This window comes from Leptinotarsa decemlineata, unplaced genomic scaffold (genome assembly GCF_025532065.1).
Source record: "Leptinotarsa decemlineata unplaced genomic scaffold, Ldec_3_MD MMD2_tig00026361_RagTag_RagTag, whole genome shotgun sequence".
Classification (NCBI taxonomy): Eukaryota; Metazoa; Arthropoda; class Insecta; order Coleoptera; family Chrysomelidae; genus Leptinotarsa; species Leptinotarsa decemlineata.
This window is the reverse complement of record NW_027412704.1, coordinates 2,392,879-2,412,649: the sequence shown is the minus strand read 5'-3', so window position 1 is coordinate 2,412,649 and position 19,771 is coordinate 2,392,879. Positions and strand designations below refer to the sequence as shown.

General features: G+C 34.8%; 2 protein-coding genes across 5 annotated transcripts in view; one reads left to right on the top strand and one right to left on the bottom strand.

The window, feature by feature from the left end:
• The window catches only part of Nup154 (nuclear pore complex protein Nup154), a 28,343-nt gene extending 17,789 nt beyond the window's left edge, over positions 1-10,554 (top strand). The window contains 7 exon segments of the mRNA XM_074185086.1: positions 2,262-2,409; positions 2,789-3,048; positions 3,689-3,929; positions 3,990-4,218; positions 4,798-4,918; positions 7,641-7,769; positions 10,344-10,554. Coding sequence (XP_074041187.1) covers positions 2,262-2,409; positions 2,789-3,048; positions 3,689-3,929; positions 3,990-4,218; positions 4,798-4,918; positions 7,641-7,769; positions 10,344-10,470 — 1,255 coding nt within the window. The 3' untranslated portion in view covers positions 10,471-10,554.
• Positions 10,555-13,816: 3,262 nt separating this feature from the next.
• Positions 13,817-19,771, bottom strand: part of Chi (LIM domain-binding protein 2 Chi) — a 71,609-nt gene continuing 65,654 nt past the window's right edge. For all 4 annotated transcript variants that reach the window (XM_023174008.2, XM_023174006.2, XM_023174009.2 and 1 more), the window contains exon 9: positions 13,817-18,989. In XM_023174008.2, the coding sequence (XP_023029776.1) occupies positions 18,717-18,989 (273 nt within the window). In that variant the 3' untranslated portion in view covers positions 13,817-18,716. The remainder of the gene's footprint in view (positions 18,990-19,771) is intronic.

Below are 19,771 nucleotides of genomic sequence, written 5' to 3'. Positions count from 1 at the left end.
CTACACTCCAGAGTCAAAGCGGCAGTCATCTGAGTGGCGCACAGCTGGCGAAAGCCGTCCGAAACGTCCGAAAACGCAGCAGTCAGCTGGCAAAGTGATGGCGTCAGTTTTTTGGGATGCGCATGGCGTGATTTTCATTGACTACCTCGAAAAAGGTAAATCGATCAACAGTGATTATTATATTGACTTACTGGTACGTTTGAAGGAGGAAATCGCAAAAAACGACCGCACATGCAGAGAAAAAAATCCTTTTTCACCAAGACAATGCACCTTGCCACAGGTCGATGAAAACAATGGCAAAATTAAACGAATTGGGCTTTGATCTGCTTCCCCACCCCCATACTCACCAGATTTAGCCCCCAGTGACTACTGGCTCTTTGCTGATCTTAAAAAAATGCTCCAGGGAAAAAGATTTGGCTCAAATGAGGAGGTCATCGCTGAAACTGAAACTTATTTTGAAGCGAAAGATACGTTTTTTTATAAACATGGTATTGAAAAATTGGAAAAGCGTTGGAACCATTGTATCACCCTAAAAGGAGATTATGTTGATGAATAAAAAAAAATTTTGTGAAAAAAATGTTTTCATTGTTAGTCTCGGGACTTATTGATCCATGTGTTAATGTAATATAATATATTCTTTATTTCATACAGTGCATTTCTTTAATGTCCCCCCCTTGAATACTTTATTCTGAAGGGGGGGTCTTGTGAGACATAATTTTGAAGCTCCTGACGAATACTTCACAATCTTAGAATATGAAGTCGATATTTTCACCTAACTACAAAATAGCGGAACATTTAATAATTTCCTGAAGACAAACACATTAATATCGATATTTCTAGAACTATTCCTTTTTATCTGTCTTATGGCAATTCCAAAAACCCGATAAGGTTTGTCAAGTTATTTTTTGTTTATAAGAACGACAAAAAATGTCAGTACGACAATGACATCATTCAGTTTTCGGTGTTACTAGTAGAAAGGTACCACGTCAACAATCTCTAAAATGGTCAATTCTCGTGTCCTATTTATTGATCAAAATTTAACAGGGAAACTGCTGCAACATCATAGCATGGGGAAGGTCCACAGAAACATCCAGAGTCTTTGGAATACAAAAAAAGTTCATCTGAATGATACATGATTTAGACTACAGAGAATCGTGTAAGAAACTATTTGGGTACTACTTTTCTCGGTCGTTGGATTGGCCGTCGAGGTCCCACAGAATGGCCGTCGAGGTCCCACAGAATGGCCAGCCCGCGCGCCAGATTTGACACCTTTGGACTTTTTTTATGGGGCTATTTGAAGCAAAAGGTGTACGAAACTGAACCTGCTTCAATATTGGATATACTTTTCGTTTAATTTTTTTTCCCATTTTGGTAATACTCCTTAGTGTAGATGTTTCAGCTGTTTGGGGATTTTTTAATGCAGGATTACGACAACTTGAATAAATTACATGTGCATATTCGAGAAGTGGACCACAGATCATTTTATATATTTTAGCTGCAGTTTAAGTGTTGATTCCTCTTTTTTTAAACGTCGGACTGCGAAAGTGTTTTCCTCTATTCAAAATATTTGGAATCATACGATTCCAGATACAACAGAAGTTGTTTCACTTTATTTTTGAGGACCCTATGCACCGTGATACACTTGAGATTATTCGGTAATTTATTAAATATTACCTTACATATTACATAATACCTTACAGTTTGAATGAATATGGAAACTGTTTTCTATTCGATCTACTGCATTTTCAATAGATTGCACGTAGTGATGAATCACGCTGATAGTTTTGTGTTTTTTGTGTGTTTCTTTGCTCTGGTGGGCCTCGTGTGTTTCATTTTCTATAAAATATCTCCATCTAGTTGATTCAGAAAATCTTTGTGTTTTGTAATATCGAATCTTCTAATACCTACACGGCTTGGCCAAAAATCTGGTTTGTACATTGTGACTTCCACGAAATTGTCATTGTTGTTGTTTCGATTATTATAGGTTATCGGTCTGCTGTTTGCATTGTTATTGTTTACAATTGTTTTGGAAGCAATATGTCCATAAGTTGGCTTTTAGGGTATTTGTACTAGGTGCGCCATCTGCTCCTGAGGTTCTAAATCACGTGTTTATTTTCTAAGCCCCGTTACTTTTCAACCTATAATTACTGGCTATTCCAACTATTGACGAATCATATCCCAATTGTCATTTTAGGTCAGATTTTTTATATTATGTCTAATGAAGCGTTTTTGTGGTTGTTCTATTTTCTCTAAAATTTCAGGATGGAAATCTACAAGCATATCTTGCAAATGCTGGAATATGTATATAATGAACAGCAGCAGGTTCCCAATAATAGATGTGAACCTGACTATACTACTAATCAATCGATTTTGTTGAATGATACCAGAGAATCACAGATTGGATGTACGGTAAGAATTCTTTGAAATAATAAAAACCTTAATTTAATGGATGTTGTGAAAAAATGTAGTGGATTGAGATCTCCATTCAAAGTTTGAAATTTTATGAAATATCTTTCAATTTCAATATTTTTGACGTATGTACAAGAATTGTCTAAAAAGTTGCTGACCTCAACATGAAGATGGCACCACTCGTAAATGAAAGCTAGTGAATTTCGTTGTTCATCTGTTCATCATTTTGACCATTTTCATAAAAACACTCACACTTATTATCTCACTCACAAACACACGTATAATTTTCAGAAAAATTGGAATGCCTTTCATTTATATATAAAGTCACAAATGTCTACAATACAGGCACAAACCATTATTGTAATGTCCTTTGTTCCAGTTGAAACAGGTCATCGAAGAAATTTTGGAAACCCCCGACGAAATAATGCAAGTTGCTCTATATGAATGGCTAGTTTCGAAAAATATGTCCGGAGATCTCATAAAAATTCACAACTCCTCTTTGGAAGTCTACTTGAAAAAAACCTCTGCTCAAAATCCGAATAATATCAGTGTCATGGATCTCTTGTGGAAATATTACGAAAGTAATAATAATCATGCAGCAGCTGCCAAAGTACTAAATAACATCGCTTGTAAAACAGGGTAAGTATTAATTAATCACGATAAATTAGTGAGTATAAATGACAGGAAGTATTTTTGTAAAAAAGTTCTTACACCAGAAAACCTGACACCAAAAGACCCCAATTCCGACACTAGGTGACCCCACACCTGACACCAGAAAAAACCACTTTTGACTTCAAATGTTATTTAAACCGATTAATCATCTCTCCAAGGTTCTCCTACACGGTAGGGTTAGGCAACTAACAGTCGGAAAACAACTACTCCCTAGGCTAATACCAAGACGGTCATCATTGTACATGTTGATGCAGAGTTAATGATGAATATTACTTGTTTTCTGCAAACATTTGATATCATTGTTAACGTTTTTAATAATATCACCTTCATATTCTCTATGACTTTTGTTTTTATTGTTCGGCACAAATTGCATAATAATATAAGTCTCCATATCTTTTTTTGTAGACTTAATATACTGTGTGGGTCATCTATTGAAAAAGTTACTAAAAGGCATTACTGCCAAAACAAGAACTATTTGCAAAAACAAAAGAAAACTTAGTTTATTTGTAAGGACAGGTCATCCTTCAATGTTTTTTTTGGCAGTGAAGAGGGCTTTAGATTTTCTTTCCATTGCTGCTCCATTATATGATATCTTTTTATTTTCTAGAAATTATGTGCCATTGAAAGAAAGACTGTCCTACCTTGCCAAAGCTATAATGTGCATGAGGAGTGACAAAGTGGGTTACGCACCTTATCTGGGAGTCTTTTTGAGAGATTTGGAGGACAGAATGGAAGTGGCCAAGGTACAAGAACAGATACAAGAGGCCATTTCGAATTTGCAAGGGCAGGTACCGAACGTGCAAGAAGCTGTCGCCGCTCTAAATTCTGGCTTGTACGAAATTTCACAAGTAAGAACATAAGTCATGATGATATTAATATACAGAGAACAAGTTATTTTTTTATTTCAGTTGTACGAAAACTTTGCGGAACCGTTCAAACTACTGGAATGCCAACTGGCGATCATTGACTGTTCCGGTTACAGTGATAAAGTTCTAGTGGAATCGATTTGGCAGCAAATTTTAGCCGACGAACTGAGAAAGGCGTCTGGATCCGTCAACGACAAACTCAGCCAAGTTTTAGCTAAAGTTAAACACTTGGCCAAGCAGTACTCAAAATCAGTTTACACTTTTCCGTTAGGTGAGGTTATTGTTCAATGTTCAATTGTAATTTCATAATCAGTTGTGGTAATGGTTAGGTTCCTGTTTTTACCTATTCTCTTTTCTATCTTCCACTCACTTATATTTAATGGATTCCAGTTAAAACAGGCCATCTTCAACATCAATTTTAAAAACGACACATTCCTACAAAAATTTCAAATAGAAGTAATAGTGGAGTAACACCTTATTTGTACGATCTTCCATTTGTATCTCCAATCCTGTAACACTATTGACATTGCAACAGTGATGAGCAATATCAGAAAAAATAAAATACCTGTTTAAAATTGTATTTCACTTCTAATTCGAAAATAAAACTGAACAAAAATCTACTTTATCATTAGTTGGCTGCGTCTTGTAGACTTTTGATTTCAACCATCAGAAAAAAGTCGAGTGGAGTCGAATCGGGGGATCTGGGTGGCTACTCTGTGAAACTTCCCCTTCCAATCCTTCGACCCAGAAGTTGTTTTCAAAGAACTGTCACACTGGTACTCCACAATCTCTTAAAGTCAAAGGAAAATAATGTGTTCTCAATCCTTGATAATAATTTTTTTAATTTCAGATTCAGTTATCTTCGAATTGGAATCGGTCAACTCCAAATTGAAAGGTGACAAGAGACTTGTTCCAGAAGCTTTGGAATCTGTGAATATTCCATTTGAAGTTTTAATTAATGCGTATAACAAGTAAGTTATGAAATGAACAGGTTTTTTTTTTAAATTTTGTTATTGAGCGATTAGAATAGATTTTTGCAATAGTAGATAGGAGGGATATTGGTCTATAATTTGATGGATCCTCCCTATCCCCTCCTTTTTAAATTAGAATCGCCATGGCTGATTTTCCAGCATATTTATAGACATACCATCAGCTCCTGATGCCTTTTTATTCTCAATGTCCTTCATAGCTCTCTTTATTTCTTCTGGGTCTGTTGGAAATAGAAAGAAGGTTTCGTCAATTGTTACATCCTCAAGATATTGCAATGGATTAATATGAATATTAGTGGAAATGTCTCATTATAAGTTTAGTTGCGATAGAGCAATAGTAGTAGTTGATATAGTCAAGATTTCAAATTGATTTTAACAATTTGATTTTTGCTCTTTCCACGGATTTCATTTATAATAATCCAGCTCTCCTTTACTATATTGGGGGCAGTATTAATTCTGGTATGATAATACGAAAGCTTAGCCAGTTTTATGACACTGTTATATACAAAAAAATTGTGGAAGACTTACAAAGATGTGTAGATCACGTACAGAAGTTACTTTCAGATACAAACCGGCTAATACCACGAAGGGCGTTGGATTATAACTTCCTTATTCAGAGGAATCGGGCAAATTTCGGATATGCAGTTGGTTAGTACCTCGTTCACTAGATGGAGTGACATTTTGTTGTTCACTCCAACATAGGAAGAAGAATGAAGTACTCTGAAAGAATTCCGATTTTCAATTATGGAATATCATTGATTTTAGGTCGATGATGGTCACTATCTTGCACTGATGAGTGGCTAATGAGCCCAAAACCGGTCTGCAAGTGTGCCCGTTCCAAAATTGAGAGTCAACTCTTTCAGTTGTATTGCCAATTGCACATGCAGGAAATTTTCTGTGAAGATTCCTGCATTGACGCCTGTCGGACATAATCCAACGCTCTTCGTGGTATTAACCAGGGGAGTAGTTGTTTTCTGATAGACGTCAGTCCATTCTTTACTTACATATCTTTACTTTGTTCCCTCTCTAAACTGTTTGAGAAAGTTGTTAGTAACAGAATTCTGAATTACATGGATCAAAATAATCTTTTTAGTAATAACCAATATGGCTTTAGGAAGAATAAATCAATTGAATCAGCTTCATACCATTTATTAAATTTCATTTATACACAGGTTGACTCGAATAAACTAGTTGTAACACTTTTTTTCGATTTGTCAAAAGCATTTAATACCATTTCTTCCGAATTTCTTATAATTAAACTTGCAGGCCTAGGTTTCCCAAATAATCTATTGAACTGGGTGAAATCATATATGGAAAACCGTAGTCTAATAGTTAGCTGCAATGGAATTTTATCAAGTCCCGAAGATGTAAAACTAGGAGTGCCTCAAGGTTCTGTCCTGGGACCATTGTTGTTCCTCAATTTCATAAATGACCTGTCTGAATTCTTTTCTGAGTGTCACATAACCATGTTTGCGGATGACACTGCAATTACTGTGGCCGACAAAAACGAAGTTGAGTTGTCAGACAAAATAAATAAAATAATAGATAAATTCAGTGCTTGGTGTCAACGTAACAAACTTATTCTGAATAAATCTAAATCTGTTTCAATGAAATCATTTATTAGGAAAAATTTCAGCAGTGACTCTTCCACAATAAATGGTATTCGATCTTCCAGCGAAGTCTTGTTTTTAGGAACGTCTTTAGACGAAAATTTGACCTGGAGCGGTCATATTCAGAAGGTCTGCAACAAACTCAATTCCGCATATTACTCAATCAAACAATTGAAAAACACTCTAGATAATTTTGGATTGATGAATGTCTATTTTTCTATGGCTTATTCTCACATCAGCTTTAATATCATTTCTTGGGGATGTGCAAGGGAATTTCCACGAGTTTTTGTTGCTCAGAAAAGATTGCTGAGACTAATTTTTAATATAGATTTTCAAGATAGTTGTAGACCAATTTTCTTAAGAGAGGGCCTATTGACGGCACCTTCTTTATTTATCTTGAAGTTTGTCACTTTTGCCCGTAACAATATAACTGAATTTGTCACAAATGCGGATATACATGGTAGAGACACCCGTCATGGGAAACTGTTAGGAACCCCCTCACACAAAACGGCTTACTTTAGATGCTCCCCACTATTTAATACAACAAACTGTTACAATAACTTGCCGGCATCTATTAGGAAAATCGAGTCAGATAAACTTTTTAAAATTGAGGTGAAGAAACTTCTCTTACAGAAGTGTTACTACAGTCTTGAGGAATTCTTGCACGACACTTTTTCATGACATTTTGAGAGTATTTGCTAGAGCTTCTCCGATTTTTTATATAATACTTCTATGTTGTGAAAGTTTGTGGACGTGAACCATATTTATTGTTTTTGTATTGTTCAACTTCTGTAGTTTTATTTTTGTTTTTTAATTATGACTTAGCACATGTACTCAATGTACCAAAGTGTCAAATAAATAAATAAATAAATAAATTCAACCTACTGTGTAGGTATATTCGAGACTGATTTGGAAACAACTACTTTCATATTGAAATTCAACTTACTTTCTTCCTTTGGAAGTTTACAATTTTTGTATGGAAATGGAGAAGTGGAAGTCTAGAAGCTAATCGCTGTTAAAAAATACATCCCTTTCAACTAAAAAAAACTAGATAAATTGACTTTGAAAGATAATCTCTTGTGATTTTTTTCTAGTTTGAACCAAATGTCGCACAATGACCGTTTCTGGCAGCTGGAAGAGCACGAGTTCCATCTGGCTGAAGCTACTGCTGCTTTAATTGATTGTTTCCTCAATAAAAGTGACTGTTACAACAGCATAGAAAAGTGAGTTTTTTTTTTTATTCTAAGCATGCGGGCACTGTTACAGATCTTCATGTATCACCATATCAAAATTTTCAATTGATTTGTCAGATATACATGGTGTTCCTGAATGTTATCTAAATATTGTTAAGTATTCCCCTTGGGAGCAGATCCTTTCCGGAAATGGGTTCATAAGAGTTCACGTCTTGGATTCATCCATAGAATCGCCCTTTCAAATATTTGAGTGACATTAAGCAACACCCTGTGTAAAGCACTATCTCAGTTATACAGGGTGTAACTGAATAAGTGTAAAACATTTAGGGAGGTGATTCCTCATCGAAAAAAAGATAGGATTTTTCATATAAAGAAATTTCATTGGAGCATCCCTTGTTAAGATACAGCCCCTTAAAGGGGGTGCATAAAATTTGTATAACAATTTTTTTTCACAATCACTAAAAAAGTTACAATATTGAAATTAACCTGAAGTTTTGTACTACCAAAAAGACACTTAGCCAGAAATTTATTTGGTTTACCCCGTGGTTGTGAGGGGTGGAAAACGCAACCCCTAAAATTTATTTCCAATGTAACTTTTTGTCTTATTATTTGTTTACCATTTAAAAATTCATTTCCGATAGCCTGTTTCATTCTAAACAAAAAATGTCTCTTGGGTTTTTTGCCCAAAATAAACCAGTTCGCAGCAAAAAATTATTTTACGAACAACTACAGAGATACATCGTCATAAATGCAAAAATACGAAACTAATCTATCTAGCAGGTCGCCATTAGTGATAGTGACAATTAAATTGGTATGACGCTGTCAGTTTGTGAATTTTCGAAATTGAATTAATGCTAATTGTGTGTTGTTGTTCTGTTCCTTATTTGTTACTTTAATAATTCACTTTATTAAAATGGCATACACAAATGAGGAAATGGCTGATATGCATTACGTTTACGGTCTGTCGCAGGGGAATGGGTTAGAAGCTTCTAGAAGATATTCTGAAATGTATCCTCAACGGCAGCATCCTTCACATAGAATATTTGCTCGACTTCATCAACGATTACGAGAATATGGTTCATTCGACAAAAGAATGCAAGATTGTGGTCGCCACCGTGAAGTACGAACATCACAGCTTGAGGAAGCAGTACTTAATTTGATTGAAGAACGACCTACTACCAGTACTAGAAAGATTGCTTTCGAGCTAAATGTTGATCATATGACGGTATTTCGAATTTTAAAGGAAAAACTTATACAGTACAGGTATAAGTACAGGCACTGTTACCGCGAGACTTTCCGAACCGTCTTGAATTTTGCAATTGGATGCTAAAAAGGATTAGAAGAAATTGTGACTTTCTGAAAACGATAGAATTCACAGACGAATGTAGTTTTTCTCGGGACAAGATTATTAATTTTCATAATTACCATATATGGGCTGATGAAAATCCTCACGCTATTGTCAAAACTAACCATCAAGAACAGTTTTCTCCTAACGTGTGGCTCGGAGTTATTGGGGATGATTTAATTGGCCTAATTTTCTACCTCCTCGATTAAATTGTGAGGCATACGTTCAATTTTTAAGAGAAGTGCATCCAGTACTGCTGGAGGAAATTCCTTTGGGCGTCAGAAGGGATATGTTTTTCATGCATGATGGGGCTCCCGCCCATTTTAGTCAAGTAGCACGTCAGCATTTAACTGAAACATATGCAAATCAGTCGAGGAGGACCACAGAACTGGCCCGCTCGATCCCCGGATCTCAATCCTCTCGATTTCTCTATTTGGGGCCATTTACAGCATTTGGTTTATCATACTCCTGTTCGCGATGTAGAGGACTTGAGAAACCGCATCATCGATGCGTGCAGGGTAATTAGAGAGACTCCAGGAATATTTGAGCGAATATGTGGCTCAATGCGCCGTCGTCTAGACGCATGTGTAATGTCTGATGGTAGACATATTGAACATTTACTATGATTTCTACATGTTGTGTGTTTTGTTATTAATAAATTAGTTTTGTTTATTAACCTTCAATCGTTCAATGCAGGTACTAACTACAAAATAACAATAAATCCAGTTCGCATTTATGACGATGTATCTCTGTAGTTGTTCGTAAAATAATTTTTTGCTGCGAACTGGTTTATTTTGGGCAAAAAACCCAAGAGACATTTTTTGTTTAGAATGAAACAGGCTATCGGAAATGAATTTTCAAATGATAAACAAATAATAAAACAAAAAGTTACATTGGAAATAAATTTTAGGAGTTGCGTTTTCCACCCCTCACAACCATGGGGTAAAACAAATAAATTACTGGCTAAGTGTCTTTTTGGTAGTACAAAACGTCAGGTTAGTTAGTTTGTGAAAAAAATTGTTATTCAAATTTTATGTACCCCCTTTAAAGGCCTGTATCTTAACAAGGGATGCTCCAATGAAGTTTCTTCATATGAGAGATTCTAACTTTTTTTCGATAAGGAATCACCTCCTTAAATGTTTTACACTTATTCAGTTACACCCTGTATATTTATGACCCTTTTTCATTTCCAAATAGATTTAATGAATTTTCAAAATGATCCTTTCATAGTTAGAACTTCAAGTGATATTCAATTTCAGGAGAAAACTTGCTTCTATGTGTCAGGATACTGTGGTAGGCTTACTTTCGCATTTATATAGCAAACCGAACACTGACCATTTGGTTAATAGGATAAGAGGTATTCAAGCAAGACTTTCGAGGATTTGAGAGGACCGAAACTAACTTTTATCTACATTAATTCAATCTGATTTATTTTTCAGTAATTTTAAGTCAATAATTATTATAAAAGAATTAATGTTTTTTCTTTGGAATCCTTTTTTTGTTGTTGCAGTTCCCAAATATTTCTATCCCAACATTCCTAACATCGCCTCACCTAATCAACTAGATAGATCATTGAAATCTGATCTGCCTTACACCAAACATTAGGGTTTTTTCTTCAATTTCAAAGCGAAAAACTTCGCTTTTTTTAAAAGAGTGAATCAAAATACATTTTCAAACTCTAATGTAGAGCAAAATATTTTCTCAACAATGAGAGATCCTCTTCAAATCTTTCTCAATATCTTTCAGAAAAGATACTTGACCTCTATAGAATAGAGTACTTTATTCATGTTTTACACTTTCGTGATTACATACGTCAAAAACAAACAGGAAAAAGATGAATGATTTTCTTCGTGAAAGTCTTCATCCACTGCATCAGTTCTACAGCACCGGTATAAAAAAGACTCTTCAACACTGTGGTATGATTTTTAAATAAGAATGGGGAATGTTCCTCCTGACGAAAATCAAGTAGTTTTCATAAAAAGAGCTCTAAAACAACGCATTTTAAACTTATCATTTCAACCTTTTTCTTTAAAAAATTATTCAAATACTTAAACAAGAGGAATGAAATAATGCATTCAATATTTAAAGGGATTCGTTTCTATTTCACCATTTGGCAACATCGGTTATAGCTAATAAAAGAACAAAGAATCTGTTACCTGTATGAGATTAACAAAGATGACATGTTTCAGAGGCGTGCTGTTCTGTTAACTTATGTTCAGAGTCCCGAGACATTCTGTAACATGACATTTTGTGCACCTAACCTATCTTCCTCTATATAAATAAATAACAAAAAACTGTTGTTTATGTGGCTTGTGGAGGTGGTGTTGAACTATAATTTATATTTTGCCTTAATTGTTGATTTATAAAGATAATTTTCTTTTTTTAAAGTAGAATATCTAGGTACGTATAAATTATTTCAACTTGATATAGGCGCTGTTGCCAATATGTGAATTAGAAACAAATCCCTTTAAAAATTAAAACCCAACATTTGAAACATCAATTTGAATACTTTTCGAAGTGAATTTGAAAAACTCATGAATTAAACTCAACTTCATTTTGTTCAAACTTGCATTTGCTGTAATAACCCATATTGAGGAACATTCCCCATTATACTCCTTGTTCCTAGAAACCTCTTTGTGGGGATGCATCTGATAGATGGAGGGATCATATTGAAGAAAACTGAACCATAATAATTTTCATTTCTGATCAAGATCTTTCTTGTACACTATTTCCATTGTAAATTAAAGTGGTGTCATCAGCAAACATTTCCCACATTAATTTACCATAGCCAAAGAATTGAAATATTTAAAAAAATAAAATAGGTACAATTATTGATCCTTGCGGTATGCCACATAATTTTTTTTGAACTAATTATGTCGCCCATGTATATATACATTGCCTCCTATTCCATAAATAATTTTGAAAGCAGTTATAAACTAAACCTCGGGTTAACAGTATCAAACGCTTTCTTTAGGTCTAATGAAAGAAATCCACGTGTTTTGTCCGAATCTGAATCTAGCTGGAATTCGGTTACAGCATCTAATACGGCAAACTCCAGTCATTATGTTTTCGAAATCCTTAACTTCCCATATAGACGCGCGTCGAGAAGAGTGTCGCAGTTCTGGTGTTCGGGAACAGTACTTGTTTTGGACCTCTGTGGTTTCCTTTTCTCCAATATATGTGGTATATGTCCTTGATACTTTCTGATCTGCTAAAATTTCCTAATCAACTTGTCGTGCTGGCGACGATGTAGATTTCCTTGAAAGTTCTGACAGTTCATTGTTTACTAGTACCTGTGTTGTTTGGATTTGTTTTTTTGTAGTGTCATTTTTTGAAGGTTTTTATTGCTTCAAGGTATTTGTTATTTTGTTTTAAAGATTGTTTTCGAGTAGAACATTACAAGAACCCAGCGTCGAAGGCTTCATTGTTTTTTCAATTTCTGTACTTTCATCTTCAGTTGCATTTTTTCTCTAGGAATTCTATTAATCAGCACTTGTTTTTTGTGCTATTATGGCCTAAGAATTGAAAAAATATTGTAGATTACTGGGAAAAAAGAAGGTTTTGGCTTTCTACTTCCACATATTTAATACAAAAAAGTGAGTATCTTTCAAGGAAATGAAGGGAGCAATGAATTTCGAAATAATCTGTATGAAAAGGTATGTAGTTCATGCAAAGAACTGACTTTCAGGCACAAACTGGAAAAAAAGCCCTCCCAAAACAACTACTTTCATATGAACATTGAATTATACAAAAACACTTAGCAATAAGCAAGGTAAATAATTAGACACTCTGAATAGATATACAAAACATTCAACACTCCTGGAGTTGCTAACAAATTATGATCTAACAAATGCTAGAATCTGTAAGAACTTTCTCTATATGAAAAATTGACGATTTTGGCTGTTTCTTCTTCAGCTGCCGCCCCCATACGAACGACAACTCTCAGAAGTTGAGAAACTTGTGCGAGCTAAGGACTAACGAGGTCTTACCTTTTAACGTGTGATTCCTAACACGGTTGCAGAATCATTCCAGCTTCAACCAGATAAATTCTCTCGAGAAAAATATCTGGTCGAGGCGGGAATCGAACACACGACCTTCCGATCGTGAGTCGGACGCACTACCACCGCGGCCAATTCCACAGCAGTAAACAAATCTAAAGAAAGAACGTTAAACGTTCAAGCCAGTCTCAAATATACCTACACGGTAGGCTGAATGGACTGACGCCTATCAGAAAACAACTACTCCCCTGACTAATACCACGAAGGGCGTTGGATTATATCCGGCAGGCGTCAGTGCAGGAATCTTCACAGAAAATTTTCTGCATATGCAATTGGCAATACAACTGAAAGAGTCGACCCTCAATTTTGGATCGGGCACACTTGCAGACTGGTTTCGGGCTCATTAGCCACTCATCAGTGCAAGATAGATAGTCAATGGTATTCCTTAATTGAAAATCGGAATTGTTTCAGAGTTTTTCATTCCTCTTCCTAAGTTGGAGCGAACAACCAAATGTCACTCCATCTAGATAGAACGTTTAAAGTTCATTTTTTTAGATTTGCTTTCCGTAAACGTATATTTTACATTCCCCCTCCCCCCACCTCTCTAGGTTCCCATCTAGGCGTGCTGGAAGTATAAAACTAATAAATTAATAGAAAATACTATATTACATATGCCAATATCGTAAGTATTTGCACTATTTGCAGCAAATTCGATGAAGAACAAAAAGACAATAGAATTTCACCATATTTAATTTAATTAGTTCTAATCTTACACAATATACCTGGACAATTTCTGTGTGTGTGTATGTGTGTGTGTAAATGTGTTTTTAGAACACAAAACAACAACATACAGTGTGATGTTTTAAACTACTGTACAAATGAGCTGCCATTCGAAAACCAGAAACATTCACTCTGTAGAGGTACATATGGTGACGGTTCCACAAGAAACCATTATATTTTTTTAAAAATTGCACTACTTCGGGTGCAACGTAGTCCAGGTATGAAAGGTTATACCTAGAAGAGCGAGATGACGTTTCAACAACTGCAGCAGATAATTTTTTTTACAGATTTGGCGCGTATATAACTTGCTCTCAACCGCTATTGTGATATGTTTTTAGCAATCAAGTATTTGGCTTTATATAAAAATGAGTCCATCAAACTTTCGAGAAATTTTCAGTTTTATCACTTCCGACAAAGGTAAATACATTTGACCAACTGAAGATTTAAATATCTACCTTGTTTTTGAAACAAAACACAATTAATTTCGATGAGTAGGTTTTCCATCAAAACTTGAAACAAAGAAAGGAGATAATTCAATGCCATGTTCTCTACTCATTTCGTTTTGTTCAGTTCTTCTGAAAATTTTCTACAATAAATGGAACACTGGCATAGGAATAATGTAACTACTAATGGTGCATTTGAACTACCTCATACTAAATTCGAGCTTAGAAGGGCCACACATTTTTTTTAGAAATGAATTGACTAGATTTTGAGTTTGAGATTGGAATTCAATCGAATGTTGAGCTCAAAGTCATAATTTAACAGTATTCTCTGATTGAAGTCAGAATTTAATGGAAATAGTTAAATTAATCATTTTCATTCAACCAGTTTTTGAGATTTTGTTTGTTTGGGACAAATAATAGACATTTAAACTCCAAGTTTTTCATTATTAAAGTGTTGTATCCTTAAATTCTACAAGATAGAATACCTTCCTCAGTAAAAATGTTACTGCAGACAGTAATTTGACCTACTCGATAATATACTCTATGTATTTCTGTTGCTGTCATAAAAAGTTATTATTATGATAGTATTCGGTGAAATTTATTTCTATAATGAAGAAAATAAATCATTCAACTGGGTGAATTTGGTTTTTTTGTTGAATTTGGGACAAAACTCAGTTCAATTCCACATTATCCACTTGTCTCAGATATTCACTGCACAAGAATAACTTTCATAGAAAAACATCACTCTACAGCAGATGGAATACCTTATCTGTAATATTGTTAATGCCAAGGGTACATTTGAACTACTCGATATTAAAGTAGAGTATGCTGCAATGTATCACTCTATAACAGGTGGAATACCGTAATCAATAATGCTGCTACTGTCAGTGGTACATTTGAACTACTCGATACTGAATTAGGGTATGCTGCAAGGCATCGCTCTATAACAGATGGAATACTGTAACTAGTAACCGTGTTACTGCCAAGGATACATTTGAACTACTTGATAATGAAGTAGACTACGCTGCTGTTGTAGTAATAACAATCATTATGTATTAAATATTCAACAGAAACTCTATTTTTACAACAGATAAACACATTTGACAGTATTGTTTTTTTTGGGTAAGGAAATTCAAAAATAGAAAAAAAAGATACTTCATCTCAGCATTCCAAACTCTCTCCGACTTTTTCAAAGTCATACCACAATAGCAGGTTGCGAAGAGAATACACAAAAATAACCAATGACTTGTGCGGTGCTCCAATCATCAAAACGTCAGATTTCGCTCGGGGTATTGCCCTTCTTGTCTTCCCTCAACCTGGTCTAAAAGACGATCCCTGCTTGCAGTGTCAATACTAAAACATGTTTTAGTCTCTATGGTCCCTTTTAGCATTGTCAACACAATCAAGACTCGAATAAATTTTTTTTCACTCTCAACACACTGTTTTATCTCACTCCTTAGAATCATCTTGCACTTGTTTTACTCATTTTTATATAAAATTAAACAATAAAAAACAATTAAATGTCACTGGCTATCGTCGCGCTTAGACTTCAGGCATTTCGGAGGCTCAAAAACTCACATTTAAAAAACATAAATGCTACATTACAATATATTTTTTATTTTACAACTCGATATCGAAAAACCTCAATAAAACCCTGGAGATTTATTTACAGTAAAAACGTTCACATAAAAGTACAATCATGGTCACGCAAAACGAATCTTTGTCCAGATTTGTCACTACATTCTACCAAAATGTTGATGGGATATCTGCTAACTGCTAACAGTTATTTACTGAACATTCACTGATAGCTTGACTGGTGATACTGTCAGTGCAAATAATAACAATAATACACTCATTTAGGTGATCAACGACTCACAATCCTGCAAAAAATGTTATTTTCAATCTACACCAGCTTAAGAATACGATTCTTATAGATCTTTGGATGTAAAACCGGACCTATAACCAAAATTGCTCTGTCACATCGAGATTCTGTGTAATTTCAGGTCAAACCTCTGAAATGTACCAATGTTATCAAAATATTTGTAATTGGACTTGTATATATTTGTCTGTTGATCACGCCAAGTCAAAACCTGGTGCTCCAATCTACTTTCGTAAATATGATCACCCAGAAGTAAAACAATCGACTATTTGGGGATCTCACTTCCTTTTATAAAAACTTGTAACTTGTAAAATGACACATTATGTTCAAGTTCGCATGCTGCGATTCTTTCATCACTTATCGTTATCAAACTAATTCTCTGCTTGCTCATTTGATTATGATTCTACCATCTGGAGCAATTTTCCATTCAGGATGTCTCACTTGAAGTGATGCCTGAAACTATTTTAATGCACTCTTACAATAATAATCGTAGCATTCTGGACAACAATACATATTTAAGATTGTGATGCACGTACTTCGGACGGCAGTCATTCATAAAACAAAAGAAGAAAACGTGTACAAAATGGACTCCTCGTAGGTAGGGGATCGCAAAATCACATGTGAGTCCAAATAAAAAAGGTTAATTTGGAGAATTGGAAGTTTTTCATTCAGTGACAACATTCGAAATGGGTGAGATCTTGAAAGAAGTTCCTGAAATAGTCGATTTTCCAACAGTTTCAACTGTTGAAAGGCCACTTCTCTCAACCTTAAATTTTGACGCTGCCCAGTGTTGCCAATTGTTGTTACACAATTTTTAAGCATTTTTTAGTTGAAATCTTCACAAAATTTTGAACTTCTATTATTAATATATAAAAAAAAGTAGAGCTACCCTAGACCATCACGTTGATAATTATGTATATATAAAAACTCAAGAGTTCAAGCTACAATACATGATAGAATCACAATATTGAGAGATGAACAAATGTTTGGCAACAGTGCATACAAAACAAGTCAGAATAAATTACAATCAGATTCAAACTTTCAGAAAACTGCATTTAATGGCGGATTTCCATGAAACGGACAAAACCACTACAAAACAGCAGTTGTATTGATTCCGATAAAACAAAAACTCGAGTTGCCAAACAATAAACATTTTGAAGACTTTGTGTCGCGGGCGACTGTTTTGTCAACTGTTTTTTATCGACTGTTTTTCCTTCCAAGGTAAAACAGTTGACAAACAGTCAAAAAAGCAATTAACAGATGAAAAATGCAGCAATTTAATCGCTGTTCGTGTAGTGGAAACTCCAACTAGTTTTTGTTTGTTTCATGAAATTCGAGTTTCTTATCGAAACTAAAACAAGTATTTTGTTTCTGGTTTTGAAAACGAAACTAGTCGCAAGCGAGCCCATTTAGTGGAAATCCGTCTTAATACATGTCTACAAGAGTTTTCTTGTAAACTTTCAGTTCCTGTTGCATTTAAGAAAGAAATAGAGGTACTTCATAAGTGTTGTACAACACTACTCATTCAACATACATTGACAAATGAAATTTTAAAAATGACATAACCCTGAAAGGTGTAGTTAACAAACTCTCTGAAGAAAGAACTGTATTTCTCTTGTACATTTTTTTGAAGGACTGTGTTGTTGTTTATATTTCGTAATGACAATAAATCCACATTATGTTTCAAAATTTTTTCAAATTAGATTATCGGAAGACTTCAAATCATAAGTTTGGTATCAACAAAATGTGATAAACATCACGTTTTAGTAAATTCTTTCATAATGTTATATTGAAAACCAGCATTCAGCTGGAGAAAACATTCGTTGACATTTTTCAGATTTTTGTTTTCAAAGATACATTTCCTTCTATGAACACTGTCGTCATTTCCTAAAAAGGTTGTATACTGCAACAATCATTTTAGTTTTCAGACTCAAAAAGGTACACTCTCGTGGTTGTATAATCACGAAGTGACAGTGACAATATTCTCTGTGGTTTCTAAATTGATTTTCAACTATTGCTTTATCATGAACTCACAGTATCACTTAAAAGCTTGTTTGGAGAACTGAAATTCTGTGGTGATTTGAATGTTGAAACAAAGTTTCTGATTTTAATGCCAAACAACTCTCATTACACTAATCAATGAAACAGCAAATAAACTACTAAGCATGTTACTTTCGAAATGGTTCCAAACACAGCACGGTAACTTGCTAATGTAGTTTTTATACATTACTAGAAATCACCTCTGCCAAAATTCTCAACTGAATTATTGATAACAATCCCACTTCTGACACCAGTTTGTGGATGTTTCATTGAAAGGTGTAATACAGTGCTCCAAGCTCAGTTGTCCCATCAATACATTCATAAGAGTGACCTCATTTCCAGAAAATCACTCGGTAGAATTATCAAATGCGCCGGTAAATGAACAAACGAATCAAGAATACTTTTTCTTGACGACACAGTGACCCAAAATGCCTGAAGTTTCGTTAAAAAATACTGACTCGGAGATTCTATAGTTTATAATATGAACTATTATCACTGGCTCACTGCCGGGGATTTCTTATCAGAGTCCTGATTCGATGGGGTGTTGCCTTGCGAGGGGCCGACCCCTCCCGGACCCCGGTCCCCCACTCCCGCTCCCCAAGAGTTCGAACCCGGCATCGGCGAGTCAGCATGGAAGCCATGATTATCATGGTCTAAGGAATTGGCGGCGTCGTACTGGGTGTTCTCCAGCCTCGTGATCAGACGCTCGTCTTCGTCTCCAAATTCTCCGCCCATCAGCGACGGTTCTCCCACCACCATGACGTCCTAAATAAAAAAAAAAATTGGTGAATATTCACGTAATGGTTCATTAATATTTCGGGATTTTAATTTATATTCACTGCATCAAAGATGTGCTGGAAATGATACGTTGAAAGGCAAGACCTTGTTAATCTTAACTAGTACAACTGGTCATTGACGAAAAACCCAATTTCATCTTTCCCATACAAGTACAGTGAGTGAAGATAATATATTTTTATTATATCAACAGTATAGTAGATGGCAAAGAGTACTGAATGTATATGTGTCATTGGAACAATAGTTTTAGCTATCTCAACATTTTTCAATCCTTATTAACCTTATCCACGTCGGTAACCAGGCCGGAGCAAAGCAAATGTTCGAGTAATGGGGTTTATGACTCGTTTGTGTATGAGTAGACAGTCAACAGCCACTAAAGTTCAGTTTTTATAATTCTGGTGATATTTAGTATAACTTCTACCTCCATGTTCTGCTGTGATGACTTTTTGATTGCAGTAAGAATATTAATAATTTCATAACCTTCACCTCACGATTTGATCTCAACAAACTTTATTTAAAGTGTAGTATAGTTTATGAAATTACTATGAATTTTCATCAAGTAACAGCGGAATCAATCAGAGAAAAATAATAATGTTTCTATGGTAACAATTTCATCATTACTGTGCTGGGGTTTATAAAATGCAAATCTCAAACACATTGATAACTCGTAATGTGTGAAAATGTCCAAAATTGTTTCAAAAATAACTTGGGACATGTTCTCCTTAGACTATTTCGAAAAACTATACAGAAAC